Source organism: Eschrichtius robustus, chromosome X (genome assembly GCF_028021215.1).
Source record: "Eschrichtius robustus isolate mEscRob2 chromosome X, mEscRob2.pri, whole genome shotgun sequence".
NCBI classification, from domain to species: Eukaryota; Metazoa; Chordata; class Mammalia; order Artiodactyla; family Eschrichtiidae; genus Eschrichtius; species Eschrichtius robustus.
The window spans coordinates 2,923,205-2,944,237 of record NC_090845.1 but is presented as its reverse complement, the minus strand read 5'-3'; the positions used below and the strand labels follow the sequence as shown (position 1 = coordinate 2,944,237).

The 21,033-nt window shown below is 48.6% G+C and overlaps 1 protein-coding gene and 1 long non-coding RNA gene across 4 annotated transcripts in view; one reads left to right on the top strand and one right to left on the bottom strand.

Annotated features, from left to right (window-relative positions):
- LOC137756697 (uncharacterized) overlaps positions 1–14,667 on the bottom strand; it is a 34,893-nt gene extending 20,226 nt beyond the window's left edge. Inside the window, exon 1 of the long non-coding RNA XR_011072245.1 lies at positions 14,385–14,667. This is a non-coding gene — a long non-coding RNA (uncharacterized lncRNA). The remainder of the gene's footprint in view (positions 1–14,384) is intronic.
- Positions 14,046–21,033, top strand: part of PRKX (protein kinase cAMP-dependent X-linked catalytic subunit) — a 109,562-nt gene continuing 102,574 nt past the window's right edge. For 2 of the 3 annotated variants that reach the window (XR_011072244.1, XM_068533154.1), the window contains exon 1: positions 14,188–14,418. Coding sequence is in view for 2 of the 3 variants with exons in the window: in XM_068533154.1 (XP_068389255.1) it covers positions 14,253–14,418 (166 nt within the window). In the remaining variant the exon portion in view is untranslated. Of the gene's footprint in view, positions 14,419–21,033 lie in introns of all 3 variants that reach the window. The other variant, XM_068533155.1, reaches the window with a different exon arrangement.

Here is a 21,033-nt window from a genome sequence, read left to right as displayed (position 1 = left end):
CAAATGAAAAAAGACAAATTTGGGCCTATCTATCTATCTATCTATCTAATGTGTCTATTATATAATAAATGTCTGATACATAATTTCTTTTTTTGAAATGATATATTTATAAGTTTATTAATTAAGACATTGATTGCAATAGTTAAAATTAGAGACAAAGTATACATAAATGGGTGATAAATTAATATATTTATGGTACATCAATACAATGGAATATTATTCTCTTTAAAAAGCAGGACAATCAAAAGGAATGAGGAGACTCTTTATGGACTAATACGGAATGATACTAAGTAAAAAGTGGTTGTTCAGCTATGCTGTCATTGATGTAAATAAGGTTCATAATCCTTCAACTGAAATTCTAAAATGTATAAGTTTCTGAAAACAGAACTTTTTTCCATAAATAATTGGGTTGCAAACCTTGAACTGAACTTGCAAGGGGATACTTATAACTTAGTCATATGTTTCAGTAAAAAATATTAATGTCTGATACATAATTTCTATCTATCTGTCCACCTATCCATCTGTCTACCTATCTACCTACCTAAACCTATATATACACACCCACATACAAAAATTATATCTATCATCTGTGTTGAATAGCAACTCTACATTGTGCTAAGACAGTGATTCCCAACCCAGACAATGCCCTCCTTCTCCAGAGGGGCAATGTCTGCAGACATTTTTGGTTGTCACCCTTGGGGATGAGGACATGGTCCTGGCATGGGGTGAGTGGAGACCAGGGAAGTGGCTCCACGCCCCACAGTGCCCAGGGCAGCTCCACTACAGCAGAGAATTATCTGGTCCAAATATCCACAGTGCCAGGGAAGAAGAACCCTGGGATGTACACGAGGAGATATTCAGCGGGACCCGTTAAATGTGCACACCAGGGAAGGGTACCCACGGAGTGATGGACAGAACAACACAAACGCTGTAGAAGGATCTGATTAGTGTCTGTCTCACCTGGCATCTCTGGTCCTCTGTACCCAGTGGCATACCCTATACATGGAGTGGAACATAACTCCAGGTACCACCTATTCTAGAAGAGAAATAAAATAGTCCCTAAACAATTTTTAATGAATTTTCCAATAAATTATGTATTTTCTTTTACAGTGTCTTTTTTTTTTTTTGGGGGGGGGGGAATGGTGGATGAGCCAGGGCTTTTGGGGGTTTGTTTTTAAATTGAAATATAGTTGATATACGTACACAATATTACATGTCTCGGGTACAACATGGTGATTCACAATTTTTCCAGGTTAAACTCCATTATAGGTTATTACAAGATAATGGCTCTATTCCCTGTGCTGTACAATATACCCTTGTATCTTATTTATTTTATACGTAATACTTTGTGTCTTTTAATCCCCTCCCCCATCTTGTCCCTCTCCCCACTGGTAACTGCTAGTTTCTTCTCTGTATCTGTGAGTCTGCTTCTTTTTTTGCTATATTCACTAGTTTGCTTTGTTTTTTAGATTCCACATATAAATGAGATCCTACAGTATCTGTCTTTCTCTGCCTGACTTGTTCCGCTGAGCGTCATATCTTCCAGGTCCATCCACGTTGTTGCAAATGGCAAAAGTTTGTTGTTTTTTTATGGCGGCATAAAAATGTTAAAGAACCTCTCCGGAACCCCTCCAACCTCAGAGCATGCCTTGTTTACACACCAGGGTTTAGTAAAACACTCAGATGGCTTTTGACTGCAAACTGAAGCAGGAAGTGTTAGAGGTGGGGCTGGGGCTTGGTGGCCAAAGTGGTTTGGGAAGTCGAGAAGATGGTATCAAGAAAAGGGTATAAAAAAAAAAAAAAAAAGGGGGTGTCAGATGAAGATTCTTGCTTCACTGCTCCGTGGCAGCCGATCCGGTGCGTGTCAGAGTCCAGCCACAGTACTTCAAACGAATGACATCACCTTTTCCCACTGTCCCCGCAAAATAAGCACCTTAAAGATGGCGCAGCCGATTGCATTCTCCAGAGGTGACCTGACATCTCCCATCCACAGGTTCTTATCTTGCCTCTCCCCAAAGGAGTGGAGCCTAAATTCCTTCCCCTTGCATCTGAGATAAACTTACTATGTCTCACGTGTCTTAGCTCCCTAGAGCTGCCAAAACAGTGCACCACTGGTTGGGTGATGCAGTGGGGCTTCACCCAGTCGTCGTGCGATTGGGGCTTAAACGTCAGACATGTATGTCTCCTAGTCCTGGAGGCTGGAATCTGAGATCCAGGTGTCAGCAGGGCTGGTTCCTCCTGAGGCCTCTCTCCTGGGCGTGTAGAGGGCCGCCTCTTCCCTGTGTCCTCACGTGGTCGTCCCTCTGTGTGTGTCTGTGTCCTCATCTCCACTTCTTATAAGGACACCAGTCCTGTGGGATCAAGACCCACCCTAATGACCTCATTTTACCCTCATCCCCTCCTTAAAGACCCCATCTCCAAATACAGCCCCATCCTGAGGTCCTGGGGGTCAGGGCTTCAACATATGGATTTTGAAGGCACGCACTTCAGTCCCTGTCACCACAGAATGGGGGTGGAAGGGACACTTCGAAGACGAGGTTAGGAAAGCCCTTGTAGCTTCCTCCCATTTCTCCAGGAATGCTCCTGGAAACCAGCCCCAGGGCTGGGAGGAAACCCAAGCCCCATGGACGTGGTCCTGCGGACAGCCCCAGCGGAACCCAGCTTCAAGTCACACCTCTTCAGCTCTCGATCTGATGACCTCTGCGTGCTCATTCCAAAATAGCACCCCATCCACCTAAATATGCAACTGACCTCATCCCATTTAATGAAAACCATGAAGTAAACCTGAAAATTGGGAAGAGAGAGGGCAGAAGTTGTACTATTTCATTCATATTCATTATGGAGGAGGGGGCCAGAAATCCGGTTTGTCTCTGAGATAACTGCATTCAGCTCTTTCCGAGATTCCATTTCCCGGCAGCCTTTATTTTACTTTTGACAAGCTGGTGTCGCACCAGGTGTAGCCTTGAGAGAAACGGCCCCCTCTGGTCCCACAAAGCTCTGATGCGTAGGCTCTACCTGCAGGCATCCCGGCTTACACGGCAGGAACTCAGAAGAACCAACACCCAGCCTGCAACTGCAAAAGCCTGCAGCCATCTCACACCCCCGACTCAGGAAATAATAACGTGCCCCTCTTAGGAACACTGGCAACTAGTATGAAGGATACTGTTTCTGCCCTCCGTGTCTTGGTCTCACTGCTCCTTGCAAAATTCTGGAAAGATCTTTGAGAGCAAGAAAATCGGTAGCAATAGCTCCAAAAGGAGGTCAGAGTTTTGAAGCTGTCATTTTTTTTTTTAATTTAAAATTTAATTTTTTTATTGAAGTATAGTTGCTGAACTTACAGGTGTACAATATAGTGATTCACAATTTTTATAGGTTGTACTCCATTTACAGGTATTGTAAAATATTAGCTATGTTCCCTGAGCTGTAAAATGTATCCTTGTAGCTTTTTTTTTTTTTTAAACATCTTCATTGGAGTATAATTGCTTTACAATGGTGTGTTAGTTTCTGCTGTATAACAAAGTGAATCAGCTATACATATACATATATCCCCCTATCTCTTCCCTCTTGCGTCTCCCTCCCACCCTCCCTATCCCACCCCTCTGGGTGGTCACAAAGCACCGAGCTGATCTCCCTGTGCTATGCGGCTGCTTCCCACTAGCTATCTATTTTCTTGTAGCTTATTTTATACCTAATAGTTTGTACCTCTTACTCCCCTCCCCCTATACTGACCCTCCTCCCCTCCCCGCTGGTAACCACTAATGCATTCACTATATCCGTGAGTCTGCTGCTTTTTTGTTATATTCACTAGTTTGTTATGTTTTTTAGATTCCACACATAAGTGATAACATACAGTATTTCTCTTTCTCTGTCTGACTTATTTCACTTAGTATGATCATCTCTAGGTCCATCCATGTTGTTACAAATAGCATTATTTTATTCTTTTTTATGGCTGAGTAATATTGCATTGTATATGTGTACTACATCTTCTTTATCCATTCCTCTGTCTGATGGACATTTAGGTTGCTTGTCCTGGCTATTGTAGATAGTGCTGCAATGAACATTGGGGTGCATGTATTTTTTCCAATTAGTTTTCGTCTTTTCTGGATATATGCCCAGGAGTGGGATTGCTGGATCACACGGTAGCTCTATTTTCAGTTTTTTAAGGAACCTCCATACTGTTCTCCATAGTAGCTGCACCAATTTACAATCCCACCAACAGTGCACGAGGGTTCCCGTTTCTCCACATCCTCACCAATTGAAGCCATCATTCTGTGGCAAGTGCACAGTTTATCTTGGGTGGGCTGGACTGTGGAACATTCCTGCACCATCAGTCTGGGATGTGACACATTGACAGATCCCCCGCCGGTACAACCTTGTCATTTGGCAAAGAGGAAGGCAACCTGCCAACTGGCTAAAGGTAGACAGATATATCCATATTTTTCGAGTTTTTCTGCAAAAGGTTTATCCCATGCCCTTGGGGCGACAAATGGGGTGTCTACAGAAACAGACCCTCCACAGTACGATCTCCAGTTCATCAAATTCTCACGGGGATCTAAAATAAGACAAGCTGATGTGTTGGTTTTCTGGGGTTGCTGTAACAAATTACCCCAAACTGGGGGGACTTAGGACAACAGAAATGTATCCTCTCACAGTTTTGGAGACCAGAAGTCTGAGTTGAAGGTGTGGGCAGGGCTGGTTCCTTCTGGAGGCTCTGAGGGAGAAGCTGTCCCATCCCCTCTTCCAGCTTCTGGTGGTCCTGGGCTTGTAGATGCATTACCCCAATCTCTACCTCCTTCTAAGCAATGCTTTCTCCTCTTTGTGTTTCCTTTTCATGTAGGGACATGTGTCCATGCATCACTGGATTTAAGGCTCACCTGGTTCATCCAGGCTGATCTCATTTCAAGATCCTTAGTCACATCCACAAAGACTCTTCTTCCAAATAACGTCCCATTAATGGATTGTAAGAGGACATATCTTTTTTGGGGGGAGGGGGGAGGGGGAAGGGGGCCACCATTGAACCCAGTACCTGGTCCATGAAAGACAACCTCTAAGCTTCTTGGCCATTGGCTTTTTAAAAATATGGTGGAATCTCAACATTTTGGCCAAAGATTGTGGAATCCCCTACCAGGAATTCACATTTATCCAGATACCTTCAGATTCCTTAATGATCACACGGTAGAAATATTAGACTAATTGACATTTTCAAATCCTAAAGTTTAGACCCACAGACTCCAGCCTAAATGGCTTCATGGTCTGTATTAAAATGCCCCACAGAAGGCTGGGCCCATTGAGGGATCAATTTTCCCCCAAACTATACAGTTTCATCCATTGAACACTGTTGTGAATCTTTGGGAAATTTTTTTTAAATTTTTTTTTTTTATTGAACTATAGTTGATTTACAATGCTGTGTTAATTTCTGCTATACAGTTATACATATATATATATATATATATATATACATTCTTTTTTATATTCTTTTCCATTATGGTTTATCCCAGGATATTGAATATAATTTCTTCTGGAAATTTGAAACTCTTTGTACTGTCTCTAGACAAGCCCACACCTACTCCCCCCCTTTTAAAAGCTAAAGCACTATGTCTGATATTCAGTGAACTCCAGATCTGTGTGTGTCCACACAGCAGATTAAATTTGTTTCTAAATTGTTCTTAGTTCTGTGTCCCTCAAAGATTTCACACCACAGAACATTCCTATCCCATGAAGGTCTTTTTGTATTTAACCTCAAGCTTATCTGTCACACTTGTATCATCTTTCTTTTTGCCCGAGAGGGCAGCCGCGAATTCAGCAAAATTCAAAACAAGTGATACCAAACCCTCGTTTTCTTATAAAGTTCCACTGCTCATTATACAAACACACGGTTGTGTTGTTGTTCTTGGTGGTGGTAACCCCACATATACCCCATGTATGCGTGGTGGATACTACCTGTTGTGCCTTTTATCCTGTGGACAGGTGTTTGATGTTAAGCCCAGGCATGAGGTGATGGTGGCATCCTTGCTTTCTGGAGATGGGTGGAATCTCTCTGCTCTTTCAAGGTTATGGGATGGGATGTTTTAGGGCTCCTTTTGGATTTGTCCAGTATCGCCTGTTTCTATTCAAGTCTATCCACATTTTCTAAGACTGTTCTGAACGGCACTTCTTTTTTTCCCCTTTACTTATGTACTTTTAAATTGAAGTATTGCTGATTTACAATGTTTTAGTTTCAGATGGACAGCAAAGCAGTTCAATTATATATATATATATATATGTGTGTGTGTATATATATATATATTCTTTTTCAGATTATTTTCCATTATAGATTATTACAAGATATTGAGTACAGAGCCCTGTGTTGTACAGTAGGTCCTTGTTGCTTATCTATTTTATATATCTGCTAATCCCAAACTCCTAATTTATCCCTCCCACCCCCTTTTCCCTAATTCGAAAAGATACATGCAGCCAAGTAAATAAAAATAAATTAATTAATTTAAAAAATAAAGATCTTAGGGAAAAACCTGAACAAACTTTTTGGCCAACCCAATATAAATTATATATACACTATGTAAAACATGTACATTATACAGATTATACAAATGTATTTATTATGACTATCGTAGTTTAATATCCATATTCTCATCTAATGCTCCAGGGCTTTATTGTTGCACATGCCTTTTGACACGTGAAGAATTTATTTCCGTGTCAAGAGTAGACAAAGAGGCCTGATTTATTTACATGTAAGTCACCCTGCGGTTTTCTGAATAACGTTTACTGGGTGACCCACGTTCTTTGCCCTGTTAAAACGGCATGTGCATTCTGGAGTCCTGTGAAATGCATTTCTCAATCTCTTTCTTTCGTCTGCAATAGGAAACTATTTTTTAAAATCCTGGCTTTACCATGAGAAAAGCTAGTTTGCCACCTCATTCCCAGTCTTATTTTTCAGGATTTTAGAGCCCCGTCTCTAAAATCACATGCGTCCTTCCAGATAAAGTTCACTTTGCCCAGTTCCCACCACGCCTCGGAGGGGACAATGCTGGGATACTTTGTGATGCTGGCCTGAATCCTCCATTAAGAAAGAATTCCAGCCACACATGCCTTCCTCCAAGATCAGGGCGTGTGTTTCTACTTATAGTCACATCCTCCTTACGTCCTTCGCGAGTTTTCAACTTTCCTCTTCCTACCGATAAGTACTGATGACCAACTACAGCAATCTGTCTCTCCGATAAGAATTAATAAATGTTTTCTTACGTCCCTCCTGGAAGTTAAGATAAACTACAGAACCACAGTTTCTAGGCGAGCCCCAAGATAACTCTCAATCTGTATCTCCTGTGAAATCTCCTGTGTGTTCTGAGGTCTCTGTCCTTATGAAAAAGAAATTGCAACACAACATTAGAAAAATCTTGGTAAAGATTCTCCTAATCCAGACACAACCTTTTGGGACTTTTTCCTCCCTTTATGGGGTGGGGGAGGCATCATCTTGTTATTTAATGAAGATCAGAGTGTGTTACAAAATTTGGATGACTGCCTATGATACTTAAAATTTGGTCATAATGCTCCCATTCTGAAGAGTTTGAAAATCCCCTTACGTAAACAGACCAGTATACATACCCATATTTCTGGGTGTTGAAAGTATGTCTATTTATTTCTCTATAATAAAAACTGCCTTGAATCATTGGTGTCATTGTCAGATCGTGTCACTAAAACAGAATATCACTGGCTGGACGGCTTACACAGCAGAAATTTATGGTCTCCAGTCCTGGAGGCTGGAATCTGAGATCCAGGTGTGGGCAGGGCTGGTTCCTCCCGAGGCCTCTCTCCTGGGCGTGTAGACGGCCGTCTTCTCCCTGTGTCCTCACAGGGTCGTCCCTCTGTGTGTGTCTGTGTCCTGATCTCTTCTTATAAGGACACCAGTCCTATGGGATCAAGACCCACCCTTGTGACCTCATTGTACCCTCATCCCCTCTTTAAAGACCCCATCTCCAAATCCAGCCACATTTTCTGAGGTCCTGGGGGTTGGGGCTTCTACATTTGAACTTGTGTGAGATTGCAGAGCACATTTCATCCCATAATCATGGGTAACTCTGATCATGAGGCTTTTGATATTCTCCAAATTTAATTCTGAAAAGTACATTTCTAGACATAGAATGACTGCAGCAAAACATATGATCATTTCGTAGCATTACAACCAAAAATGTATAAGAATTCCCTCATTAGCATGGAACATTTCACCTATACGATGTCAGGTGGATTTAAAAAAAGGAAAGAAAGAAATAAAAAAGCCATCACATTTGTTCTCAGTCCAGTCTCTTTGATTATTAGTTATTTTAAAGATTTTTTGTTTCCTCCCTGTGTGAATGACCCGTAGCTATGCCCTTTTTTGGGTTAATTGTCTGTTAATGCCCATTGAACATATATCAGTTTCGCTCATGTACTTTTCTTAGGCACGTTGCATTCTTGTTGTAAATGTGTTTTTATTTTGTTTATAATTCCATAATGTTCTTACATTTTTAGGTTGTCAGATCTGTTTATCTGTTTACCCCTGTGATTCTGTCTCTATCAAGTTGAGGAGGTCCTCCTGTGACCATCCCGGGATTGGAAAACTGGCTCCACTATCATCTTCTAATCTTGTTGTTTTATTTTACTTGGCCATGCCACATGGCTTGGGGGATCTTAGCTCCCCGACCAGGGATTGAACCTGTGCCCTCTGCAGTGGAAGCACAAACTCCTAACCACTGGACCACCAGGGAAGTCCCTAGTCTTGTTGTTTTAAGTTTGTTTTCCCGCTTCTTTATTTTAAAATTTTTTATTTTATTTAATTAAAAACTTTTAAATGTTTATACAATTTTTAAAGGTTACTTTCCATTTGCAGTTATTATAAAATATTAGCTATATTCCCTGTGTTGTACAACACAGCCTTGAGCCTGTCTTATACTTTTCCCCCGTCTTTAAATCTAGCCCTTCTGAAATGGATTTTAGTTTTCTTTCGTGGTAATGTCTTTGTGGTACTTTTTTTTTTTTTTTTAATTTTATTCATTTATTTATTTATTTATTTATTTTTGGCTGTGTTGGGTCTTCACTTCTGTGCGAGGGCTTTCTCCAGTTGCGGCGAGCGGGGGCCACTCTTCATCGCGGTGCGCGGGCCTCTCATTATCACGGCCTCTCTTGTTGCAGAGCACAGGCTCCAGACACGCAGGCTCAGTAGTCGCGGCTCACGGGCCTAGTTGCTCCGCGGCATGTGGGATCTTCCCAGAGCAGGGCTCGAACCCGTGTCCCCTGCATTGGCAGGCGGATTCTCAACCACTGCGCCACCAGGGAAGCCCTTTGTGGTACTTTTTAGTAGCATACAAGGTGAGAATCTAAAGAGGCTTTTAATCCAAAGTAGATAACAGTTGGTACTAGAATATTATTTATAATGTCTAGGGACAGATACGACTTGATTTGATATAATTTTTCTCATGTTGCTTTGTGGTACTTGGAATTCGTGGAAAGCTCCGGACACTAGCACATGAGCTAAAAGGACACTGATTACCGCCTGACCCAAGTGACGGGTCTGGTTTGTGGATGCTAGGATGCAGGTCACCGTGGCTCACGGGGTCCACCCCACTCATTCATTTTCACAACTTGAAATTTTAGGTAGGGAAAGGAAACCACGTTAACGTATGATGGAACAGAATGATGGATGCCCTTGGTGAAATCTCTCTTAAGTCATCATATTTACTTCCTAATCATCCTTACTTTCTAACCATCACTATGATTCCTTGGGTAAAATATGACTTTTAAAGTTCAAGTTCAGAAATCCAGTTAAACAGCAGCCACAGGGGCATAGAAAGTTAACTTCTCTTTCGGATGAAGGACGCTTCCTTCCACCATATGTATTCACGTTTCGGGAAGCATGACCCACCTGGGTTCCTCCAGCATCACACCTTAGATTTTCCATGAATCTCTTCAGCATCTGACAAGTAAAAACTTTCCTGCATATCTTCGGTGATGAGTAAATGCGCCATCTTCTAATTACAGGCTGGTCTATCCCAGGCAATGTGTCTATTCTCAACACGTTCCTCTACAGTTCCGTTTGAAATCTCTCAAGAAAAGCCTCCGAGCAAATAGACACGTATAAAAACATTATTCATAGACGTTGGAGCTCCATACATGAATAAGAGCAGTGTGACAGTCAAATGTCCTTGTACTTTTTCAGATTTTTAAACTTCAGTTTGTAGAGAGGGTGGCTTAGGGTTTTGTTTTATTTTAGTGATGGTGGATTGCTTGATTTTACCCAAATGTGCACATATTTAACCATCCAGGATTCTACCTTGGGTGAGTTCATTGCTCTCAGCCCATTTGGGGTCCATGACCTCCCTAACCAGGGCAGTGCGTGTGACATCTCCATGGTGAAAACTTCATTTCCATCAGCAGGAAGGCCACTGCTAGGTCAAAACTTATCCACGTATGTTGGGTCAAACACTTATTCAACAAGTGAAGTTGAAGCTGTTTGAAAAGGGGGGCCGCTTTGCATAAAATATCTCTAGAGAGCCAGGCGCCAAAATACAGCCCTTGGGGCGCGTGGAGACGCTTTGTGAGCGGTGGGGATTCAGCTGGGCTCCCACCGGGGCAGGCCTCTGATGACTGTGGGTGTACTGATCATAATGATGAAATAAGTACCATCATCTGTGACCCGTCATGACAGCAGAGGTCCATCCGTGGAGGCAGAAGTGCCCAGGATTCTAATAGAACGTAGCCAACTAACTAGGTTATCACGAATTCCTAGCGCGTTAAACCAGCGCAAACCCACCACAGGGCCGTCCGGACAAGGGAAAACGAAGAAGCAGAGGATTGCAAACCTACTAAAAGCGAGCGCTTATAAATATTTGAATCACTCCTTGCCAGGAAAACATTCACTGGTGACGAATGAAAGCACAAAACCCCCCTACGTGGCTATGCAACAGATCACCTGAGAAATAGGAACAAAATCACTGAGCACGAGAAATGACCTAGGCTATTTCTCCTAAACCACGGCTTCGTCTGAATGACAGTAAAGTCTGACCACGGAAATCGGAAACCGTACTCCTGTAACTGAACACTTCTCTGAATCAGAATGTATAATAAAATATATTAGAATGTATATTCCAGAATATATTAGAATGTAGTAATATCACATAAATAATACCTAATATTATATATAAGTTGTAGCGTCTGAAGGCAGCTGAAAACTTCTTTTGGAATATATATGTATTAGAACATATAATAAAAACATTAGACTATACATCTCAGAATAGATTAGAATATATGGGGTATAAATAGTATCTAATATTATATACATGAAAAAATGTAAAGTCTGTGAGGGCAGCTGAAAACCTCTTTTGGAATATATATATTAGAACATATAATAAAACATACTAGAATATATATTCAGAATAGATTAGAATATATGTGATATAAATAATATCTAATATATATATAAATATAAAGTCTGTGAGGGCAGCTGAACACTTCTTTTGGAATATATATATGAGAACATAATCAAATAGATTAGAATATATACTGTAAAACTATCACAGAATAGATTAGAATATAATACGTGATATTTAATATCTATTATATACATATGAATTGTAGAGCCTGTGAAGACTGGTAAACACTTATTTTAGAATATATATCAGAACATATTGGAATGTAATATATATAATAATATATAGAGATCGTAAACTTTGTGAAGGCAACTGTACACTTTTTATTTTAACTCAGTATACACACACACACATATATACATAGCTACTCATAGACATACATATTTACAAATATGTGCAATTCCAAAAGAAGTGTCCAGCTGCCCTCATGGACCACCCTTTTTCTCTCTCCCTTATTCAACACCGCCTACACCTGTTTCGGCGTTGACTTTAGAGCTCATTCCGCGTACGGGGAGCATTTAGTCCGCTGGGTTACAGAGTTCGGTATTTCCCTGCCCCATCACCACCGACTGCTCATCACAAAGGCGGTACAAATGACCCTGTAATGCCTCGCTTGCAGGGCTTTTTTTCTTTTTTGCCTTTCAAGAAATATGCTGTGGTTTCTGAAGAATTTTTATGAGCCTTCCAAGTGAAAGCGGCTTTGTTCATCAAGGTGTTGTGAAACCCGCCGGGATATTTATAGGAACAGGTGGGCATGCGGTCAAGCCCCGGGCGGGCGAGGAAGGGTCAGATCCACTCCGCCACCCAGAGTTTAACTCTGCCAGCGTCTCTGTTACTTTTCCCTCCCCGGCTGCCATTAGAAGGGCCAGGCGTGCCTTTCGCTGGGTGTGAAACCCCAGCCTTGACCGTCGACCTTAATTAGCCAGCCCGACCGCAGTCACAAGGTCGCATCCGCGGGGAGCGGGCGCGCGCTCCGCGTGGAGACGCGCCCTTGCCCGGCGTGGACCGGCCCGGTCGCCCCTCCGCGGGGCACGGCCTGGTGGCCTGAGCGCAGGGGACCAGCCCTTGTCTAAGCAGCCGCTGGGGCGCACGCGGCCCGCTCCTGGAGCGCATTTTTCGCATTCCAGCTCAAGCAAGATCTGGCAACCAGCAAAGAGCAAGCGTCTCGCCCGGGGAAAAAGCCACCCACAATGTGCAGAGGAGGGCTGGGGCGCGGCTGGCAGCCGGGGGCCAGAACACCACACCCAGAGCCGGTTCTGATTTCCTGTCACCCCCTCCCAGTTGGCCAAGCGAGGCAGGCCTGGCCTGGTCCCCCGTAAAACGCCTCCTTTCTGAAGTTCTGGCCTCTGCGACAGACCGTCCCCACGCCGACCCGAGGACTCAGGGGCAGGACCCTCCCTTTCAAGGGCGGAATCGCTGGAATCCCGTCAAACAGTAGGGCAGGCACGGTGCCCTCTCGCTGCTCAGACTGTGGTGCGCGGACCTGCGGCCCGGATAGCCCTGTGGGCTGCTCAGAAAGACCGATTCCAGGCGTTCCTTGCCCGGCCCGCTGTGGTCCAAGGAGCACTTTAACCAGATCCCCGGAAAAACAGTGGCCGGATCCGTGTAGGTACATTTGCATTTCAGATGCAGCCCCGACATTTTGGGGGTATAGCTATAACCAAAGATGGCCTGGGACACACTTTCCATTAGGAGAAACCAAACGCTATCGCCGTGTGTCTGTGACCGTCCTGCGTTTCCTTTCCGAAATCGTCCCTGGTGTGTTTACACCAGCGGCCCGGCAAGTTGCATGCGCTGCATTTGGTACTTCTCTGATTGTTACCTGCCTCTTAGTATTTCTAAAAATAGTTCTTTTGAAATAATTAAAAGATTTATCGGAGGCTGTCAAGAAACCCTCCGGGAGCGCAGCTGCGCGCCTGCCCCACGGTGCGTATCTTACATGACTGCAGTCCAGCAAGCCAGGGCTGGGAGCGGCCTTGGTCCCGGGGGTTATTCGCCAGACGTGGCGACCGCCCGCCGGGACTCGCGGGCACCGCGCGGTCGGCGGAGCGCGCCCCATCCGCTTCCAACTCCAGCTTTATGTTTTAACTTTACTTTTCTTTGAACCACGCCCTCCCGCTCCCCAGCCGGTCCCGCCTCCCCCCAGCCTTCCGGGCTGGGGCGCAGCGGGCGCGGGGACAGGCCCGCGCGTCTCCAGCGGGAGCTCGGCCGAGACCCCATCCCCGGGGCGCCCCGGGGCGCGGAGGCCGCGCGGGCGCCTCGCCGCCCGCGCCCGCCCCAGAATGGCGGGCGAGGCCCCTGGCGCCCGGGCCCTGAGGTCCCGGGGCGGGGGCGCGGACGGGGCGGGGCGCGGCGGCGCGGGCCACGCCCCCAGCCGGGCGGGCAGAGTCCGGGCCGGCGCCCGGGCGGGCGGAGGGAGCGCGCGGCCCCGCCCAGGCCGCTTCCGCCCGGCCCCCCAGCAGCGCGCACGCAGCGCCCGCGCGGCGGCGGCGGCGGGCGCGGGACGAGAGGGATGAACAGGCAGGCGGGCGCCCGCGGCCAGGACCCCGCCTCGCGCCCGCCCGCCCGGGCCGCGCCCCCCGCCCAGGCCGCGCCGCGCCCGCCCCCAGAGGCCGCTGGCTACTCCCACCGGCTGCCGCCGCCGCTCCTGCCCTGAGCGCCGCCCCGCGCCCCGCCATTGTCCCCGCCGCGCCGCCAGCTGCGCCCGGCCGCCGACCGGGAGGCGGGGGCCGCGCATGGGTGGGCGCCGCTGATGCCGCCACCGCCGCCGCGCCGCCCTCCGAGGCTGCGTCCCGGGAAGCCCGGCCCCCCGCGCCCCCCGGCCCGGCCCGGCGCCCCGGACCTGAGCGCGCCCCCATGGAGGCGCCCGGGCTGGCCAAGGCGGCCGCGGCGGACGCCGACTCCCGAGAGAGCTCGGGGGAGACCCCCGACGGCGCGCCCGCGCACTTCCCCGGCCCCGGGGCGCCCTCGCCGGAGCCGCCCGCCTACCGCTCGCAGGACTTCGACACGCTGGCCACCGTGGGTGAGTGCGACGCGCGGGGACCCGGCCCGCTGGGGCGCTCGGCGCCGCCCGGGAAGCCGGCGTCAGACAAAAGGCTTGTGTGCGGTCGCCCGGCCGCCGCCCGGGGAGGGCCCTGCCTGGTCCCGCCTGCTCGGGGTCTCCGCGCGGGGCTCCCCCTGCGCCCTGGGTCCACCGAACGCCCCGAGACTTGGAGGGCTTCGTTCCGGCCCCCGAGAGCCTCCCCGCCTGCGGGCGCTCTGCCCCGCACCTCCAAAGTCTCCTGATTTAGACCCTCCCGCCCGCCCCCCATCAACCTCCCCGGTGTCTGGGCCCCCCCGACGTCACAGAACTTGCTGGGGTCACGTCACATTGAGGACGTCGTGCGCCTCCCAGGCAGGGGCCCCCGGGGACGGAGGCGGCGGCGGCCGCGGAGACCCCTGCAGACCTCACCTTGGCCAGGCTCCCCCCTCTGCCCCGCGTCAGGACGCTCCCGCCTGGACTTGAGAGCGTATGTGGAACTGGGGGGTCCGGTGTCCCGTGGCGTTTTAGGGGCGCGGGGCGGCATTGGGGGTGAGTTACGCATTTCCTTACCCTGCCGTATTTTCCGTCTGTGTATCCGGAACTGGGCATTTCTTTTATCCGGCACTGATTTCCTTTTTGTCGTCCTCCTTTGAGCCTGACCACTCCTAGGCAGCTGGAAACGTGAAGTCTCCAGTTCCCTGAGTGCTTGGATCCCAAAACGTGTTGGTGTATGGAGCCCGCCCTGAGTGGGTCAGAATATCCCGACTCCCCAAGAGCGCTGCCTTCAAGCTGTGGGCTCAAGCCAGCCTGTGGCTTCTTAGCAACTCTTTGTTGCTAAGGGAGTTGTGCCAACCTGTCAGGAAAGAATCAAAGGGGAAGAGGGCACATACCGTAAATGACCCTGGAGCAGGGGTACCCAGGTACATTTTCGGGCCCTTACCCACCCTCTCTGGGAAGGGAGGAAGCATTGGCCTCAAGGGCATGGCTTGGGGCTTCGTATGACCAAGGGGCACAGCCAGAGTGGCATTAAAACTATTCAGAGTGGCCTTGAAGCCTTCCCTTTTCCGTCAGTAGCCTTTTGCCCGTGTGTAGTTGGCTGTGAGGAAGGGGTGCCCGGGAAGCCTGGTTTGGGACTAGGAAACCCGACTTGGGACGGAGGGGACAGAAGGCACCCTCCCTCTCTCCTGCTTCTCTCCTCCTCTCTCTCTAAGCCTTCTCGCCCATCTCCTCCTTCGTTTTCTCTCTCTCTCTCTCTCTGTCCATCTCTCTCTCCTTTTCCTGTCTTTCTCTCTGTCTCTGTCTCATCTTCTCCATCTTCTATCTCTCTCCCTTTCTTTTTCTCTGTCTCTCCCTCCCTCCCTCCCTCTGGGGCGCTCTGCAGGGCTGCTTTAAAAGCTCGCTGTGTTTTGCGGGGGTAGGAGATGAGGATAGAAACCTAGACCAGTGCAGTCACACCGGTAGGTGGAAACACAATTCAACAATGGAAAGTTGGTGGAGGACCCGCCGGCCCTTGGCACACAGTGCTGGCAACTGGATCTGTTTTGGGCACTTAAGCAAGTCTATTGTGAAAGGTGCCAGGGCATCAGGCGGGGCATGGGCTGGTGGGTGGGCTGCGGACGTGACGTAGCCTGGTGTCTGCAGCTGCCTGGGGGCCCTTTGGGTGCTGCCTAGTGGGCATAGGGTTCCCAGTGAGCCATCTTGTCCTTAAAAATAGAATGTCACTGCTTCTGGGGACCGAGCAGGGCCGGGTTGGGGGGGGGGGAAATGAGCTCCCCAGTTGTCTTTCCCTTTCTTAATGAAGAAGATACTTACTCTTCAAGGATAACTTCCTGTGGGTTCCAAGGGTGTGAAGGGAGAGCCAGGTCACACACGTTCAGGATGTTGGACCAGCAGGGGCCTGGGACCCAGGGGGGGTGGGTGTGTGTGGCTTTGCAGCTTTGGTGGCTTTTTTAAATCACCTTTTGCCAGAACTTTAATATTCCAGATTTATCTGTGCATGGTTAATCTAAGAAACTAAGAATAAGCTTTTAAAAAATCCCAAACCTGTCAGAGGTGTTAGAGTTTCCAGTAACTTTAGACCATAAGGTGTCATGGACAAAAGTGAGGGGCTATGTTGGGCTCTTTACCCACAGTTAGAACGCAGTTGGGACCAGCATGGTGCCTCTTCATCCTAAGCTTCGGGCCCAGGAAACTTAAGTTCCCTCTTGACTGCGCCTGGACCCATTCCTAACTGTCCCCCATGGCAAACAGGCAGCCCCAGTGGCTCTGAATCGTCTGAGGCCATCTGTATGCATTTCTCCAGCTGAGCAAGGCTGTTTTCCACAACTTGAAACGAACCCACACACAAAACACAAAACAAAACAACCACCCCGACAGACCTCTCAGCCTTTCTTAACATACCACGATCCCCACCCCCTTGGAGCCTTCCAGAATGAGTCAGGGTGGAAGGACCAGGCTGGCTGGGCTTGTCCTCCACCCTGAAGTTCTGGCCTCACACAGTTGTGCATTTTCACCTGGTCTGATCTCCACTCCGGTGTGTGAGCTCTTCTTTTTCTCACCAACAGGCATTTTTTTCATCCTTTTCTTTTGCCTGTGAGCTGGGCCCCGGGGGAGGCGCCCGTGGGACAGAATTGCTGACTCACAATCCCCCAAGGACGGTTGCAGCGCAGGTGGAACGCAGCAGGTGGGCACAGATGTGCTTCTGCATGATTTAGCAAAACCGGCAGTGGCTGTTCAGATGGCAGGACCCCCAGGAGGGCTGGCACCAGGATACCAAGACCCAGCTGGAAGCAGACGGCCCAGTTCACTTGGCGGCCATGACACCTTTGAGGTAGAATAAGGAGGAGAGTCAGTGACGAGTAAGGTCTCAGATGCCTTTATTCTGTGCTCCTGGATAAACTGTCTATGGGAAGTTGTCCGTGTTCTAGGTTGATTAGCTCTCCACAAATTCAGACAGCTTGGAAGAAAGCTCAGCTTGTGTTGGTGAAAAATCTCATGGGCGTTTTTTGAAGAGCGTGGAAGGGACCTTGGGTCCTGTCTCGGCCAAACTGAATTCATAGATTGAAAAACAGGCTCAGTTACAGAAGGAATGGTGTGCAGCCCCCTGGTCCACATTCCTGGTCCCGGTAACCAAGCTTGATTTCTTGCTATGAGCACGAACAATGGTGCTATTAAAGATAAACGTTTTGAAGTAATGATAGGCGCACGGGGGATTCCAACACCTGCACCTAGGCCCATGCACCCTTCATGAAGTTTTCCCCCGTGACGTCTTCTGTAGGTGTCACACAATATCAAAACCAGGACGTGCGCCGGCGTGGGGTCCGTCCTGCTAAGAGACCACAGACCTTAATCGGTGCTCCCACTTTTCATGGGAACTCTTCTGAGTTTGTGAGTAGGGGGCATGCGTGTAGTTTTGTGCCGTTTTATCCTGTACATCCATCTGGGCAGCCACCAGCACTGAGATCAAGGCACAAAGCTCATTCCCTGACCACAGAAACGCGCTCACGCCTGACACTCTGTATTTTTTTTACTATCACATCGCGCTGTCAGAAAGTTGTATTCTCTTAAGACCCAGGAGACCTTCCGTAGTGAGTAATTAAACCTGCACTGTTGTCTCTTAGTTCATTTTCCTCCCTGCTGCTAAGATTCTCTCGTGCACTCTTGGTTCCCCAGAACTGGCCCTAATTTTTCTTCCTCCCACCTGGACTCCCAAACCATCACAGGAGCAACACGCCTCTCTGAACTGGGGAGACTTCCCACTGCACGTGAATGACTTCTCCCCGGGGCGATGTTGACAGAAGCCATTAGGAGGGAACGTTGCTTATTGTGTAGCGATACCCAGAAAATTGTGTTCACCTTTTAATCTGATTCACCTTGAGTGGGTGTGAATGGTGGTGTCAACTTAAGAGCGTCACAGGAACTTGGAAAGTTAGGTAAAATACGAGAAAAGAATATTTCTTTTTATAAAATTACGGAAAATACTAGAAAGGAATATTTCGTCTTACCGAAGTCCTGCAGGCTGTTCCTCCTCATTTTAAAAAAAACTTTTACGTGTCTTTTGGCCACTTCAGGTGGCATGTGGGATCTTAGTTCCCTGACCAGGGATCGAACCCGAGCCGCCTGCAGTGGAAGCACGGAGTCTTAACCACTGGACCGCCAGGGAAGTCCCTGTTCCTTCTCATTTTTTAAAAATTGCAGTGAAGTTCACATAACACAAGAGGAAGCATTTCAAAGGGGACCATGCCGTGGTGCTTTACACATTCACAAAGTTGCACGACCCTCATCTCTGTGAGGTTCCAGAACATTTTCGTCTGCTGCCCCCTCAGGGTGACCCCAAATCTATGAGCAGTCACCCCCTGTTTCCTGCTCCTCCAGCTGCTGGGAACCCCCATCTGCTCTCTTGTCGCCATGGATCTGCTTGTTCCATGTCCTCTTCATCTTACGCACTCTGCTTTCTTACTTTCCATCTCCAAGGGGACGGCGGGGGTGGGAGGAGGGGTGGGACTTTGGGAAGAGAAGCTTAGGAGATGCAGAGCCAGTAGTTCCCTGCGCAGGAGGAGAAAAGGAAAATGGGCCAGAGGATAGAAAGTATAGGATGGTAAGGATCAGGTGAGGACCAGCCAGGAGAAATGTGCAAGTCAGTGAGAGAGACAGGGTCACAGACACGTGCACACAGAACCTGCTGTCCTGGGTCGGCTAGAGTCCCCCTTCTCCCCCCAAATTCATGTCCTCTCAGGACCTGGCAACGGGACCTTGTTTGGAAACAGGGTCTCTGCAGATGTCATGAAGTGAAGGGTCTGAGACGAGGTCCTCCTGGAGGAGGGTGGCCCTACATCCAATGACAGGGTCCTTCTAAGACACAGAAGAGGAGAGACACAGACACAGAGGAGAAGCCCCGGGAAGACAGAGGCAGAGACGGGAGGGATGCGGCCGCAAGCCCACGGACGCCTGGAGCCCCCAGAAGCTGGAAGAGGCAGGAAGGACCCTCCCCTGGAGTCTCTGGAGGGAGCGCGGCCGTGGGACACCTTGACCTCAGACGTCTGGTCCCCAGGACTTGGGGAGGATGGATGCCTGTGGCTTTAAGCTCACAGTCTGTGGGAGCCCCAGGAAACTAATACACCTGCCAGACAGGATTGCAGAGTTGATTTCTACGTGGCTTTACAGCTTGGTCCGTGAAGCGGTTTCCCCAAATCCTTGGAGGTGGAGGACAGCGGGTTACATGTATTTTCCGAGGGCATCCTCATCCCACGCAGCATGTGGGTGCGGCTAAAGCAGAACTCACTGTTTGACAGAGGTCATCCCCTGAGCTGGATGGGGCAGAGTTAGTTCCCATGTGGTCAGGCCAAGGGGCACCATCTTGAATGCATCCCGACCTTGTTGTCTTGATTGGCACCAGCTGCCATAACAGAATACCGTCCACTGGGTGTCTTATCAGCAACGCAGATTGATTTCTCCCAGTTGTGGAGGCTGGAAGTTCGAGATCAAGGTGCCAGCGTGGTTGGGTTTTGGTGAGAGTCTCCTGGGTTGCACTGGCTGTCTTCTTGCTGTGTGCTCAGATGGTGGAGAGTAGAAAGCTCTTAAAAGGACGCTAAGCCCATCCTGGGAACCCCACTCTCATGACCTCATCTCATCCTAATTACTTCACAAAGACCCACCTCCGGATACCGTCATGTTGGTGGTGGTGGGGGGGGGGGTAGGGCTTCAACGTGGGAATTTGGGGGGACACAGACATCCAGTCCGTAACACTGGGTTGACTTCTCCTTACGTGTCGCCCTGCCTTCTTCCTCCTGAGCTCTTCTGCCTTTGGGGTGCAGGTGGCTGCCGTAGCACCAGCCTCACCTCGTCACATCCTGGCTTCCTTACAGGAGGACACCTGTCTCCCCGGATCTGGGGACGTCCCTCCTTGTCTCGACTTGGCTCACCCGTGGGGATGAGGGCATGGCGCCATGATGCTGGTCTCAGACCTGCTTCTGGGATGGGTCTCTCCACAGTTGGGGACCACCAAGGAGGCCATGTCTGTCACTGGAAGAAAAGGGCAGAAACACCACGTGACACAGACGCAAGCTTCCCCTTTCCGGGGTCACTTGAAGCTTGTAAGCGCGATGTTCTTCCTGAGAAACACGTGTTCACGATTCTCAGTACATCTCCTTCAGTCTCAGGAGCAACTTCTTGGGGCTTTCTTGGTATTTTCCCCCAAGTTTGTTTGTTTGTTTTCAAACACCCACATGTCACCACCTTCACACCATTTAAAAACGTTTCCCTTTTTCCTCTTTGAAAACTACAAATGCTCTTTCTTGCTGGGAAGAACAGTAAAGAACTGAGAAAGGGGGCTTCCCTGGTGGCGCAGTGGTTGAGAGTCTGCCTGCCAATGCAGGGGACACGGGTTCGAGCGCTGGTCTGGGAAGATCCCACGTGCCGCGGAGCAGCTGGGCCCGTGGGCCACAACTACTGAGCCTGCGCGTCTGGAGCCTGTGCTCCGCAAGGAGAGGCCGCGATAGTGAGAGGCCTGCGCAGCGCGGTGAAGAGTGGTCCCCGCTTGCCACAACTAGAGAGAGCCCTCGCACAGAAACGAAGACCCAACACAGCCATAAAAAAAAAAAAAAAACCCACAAATAC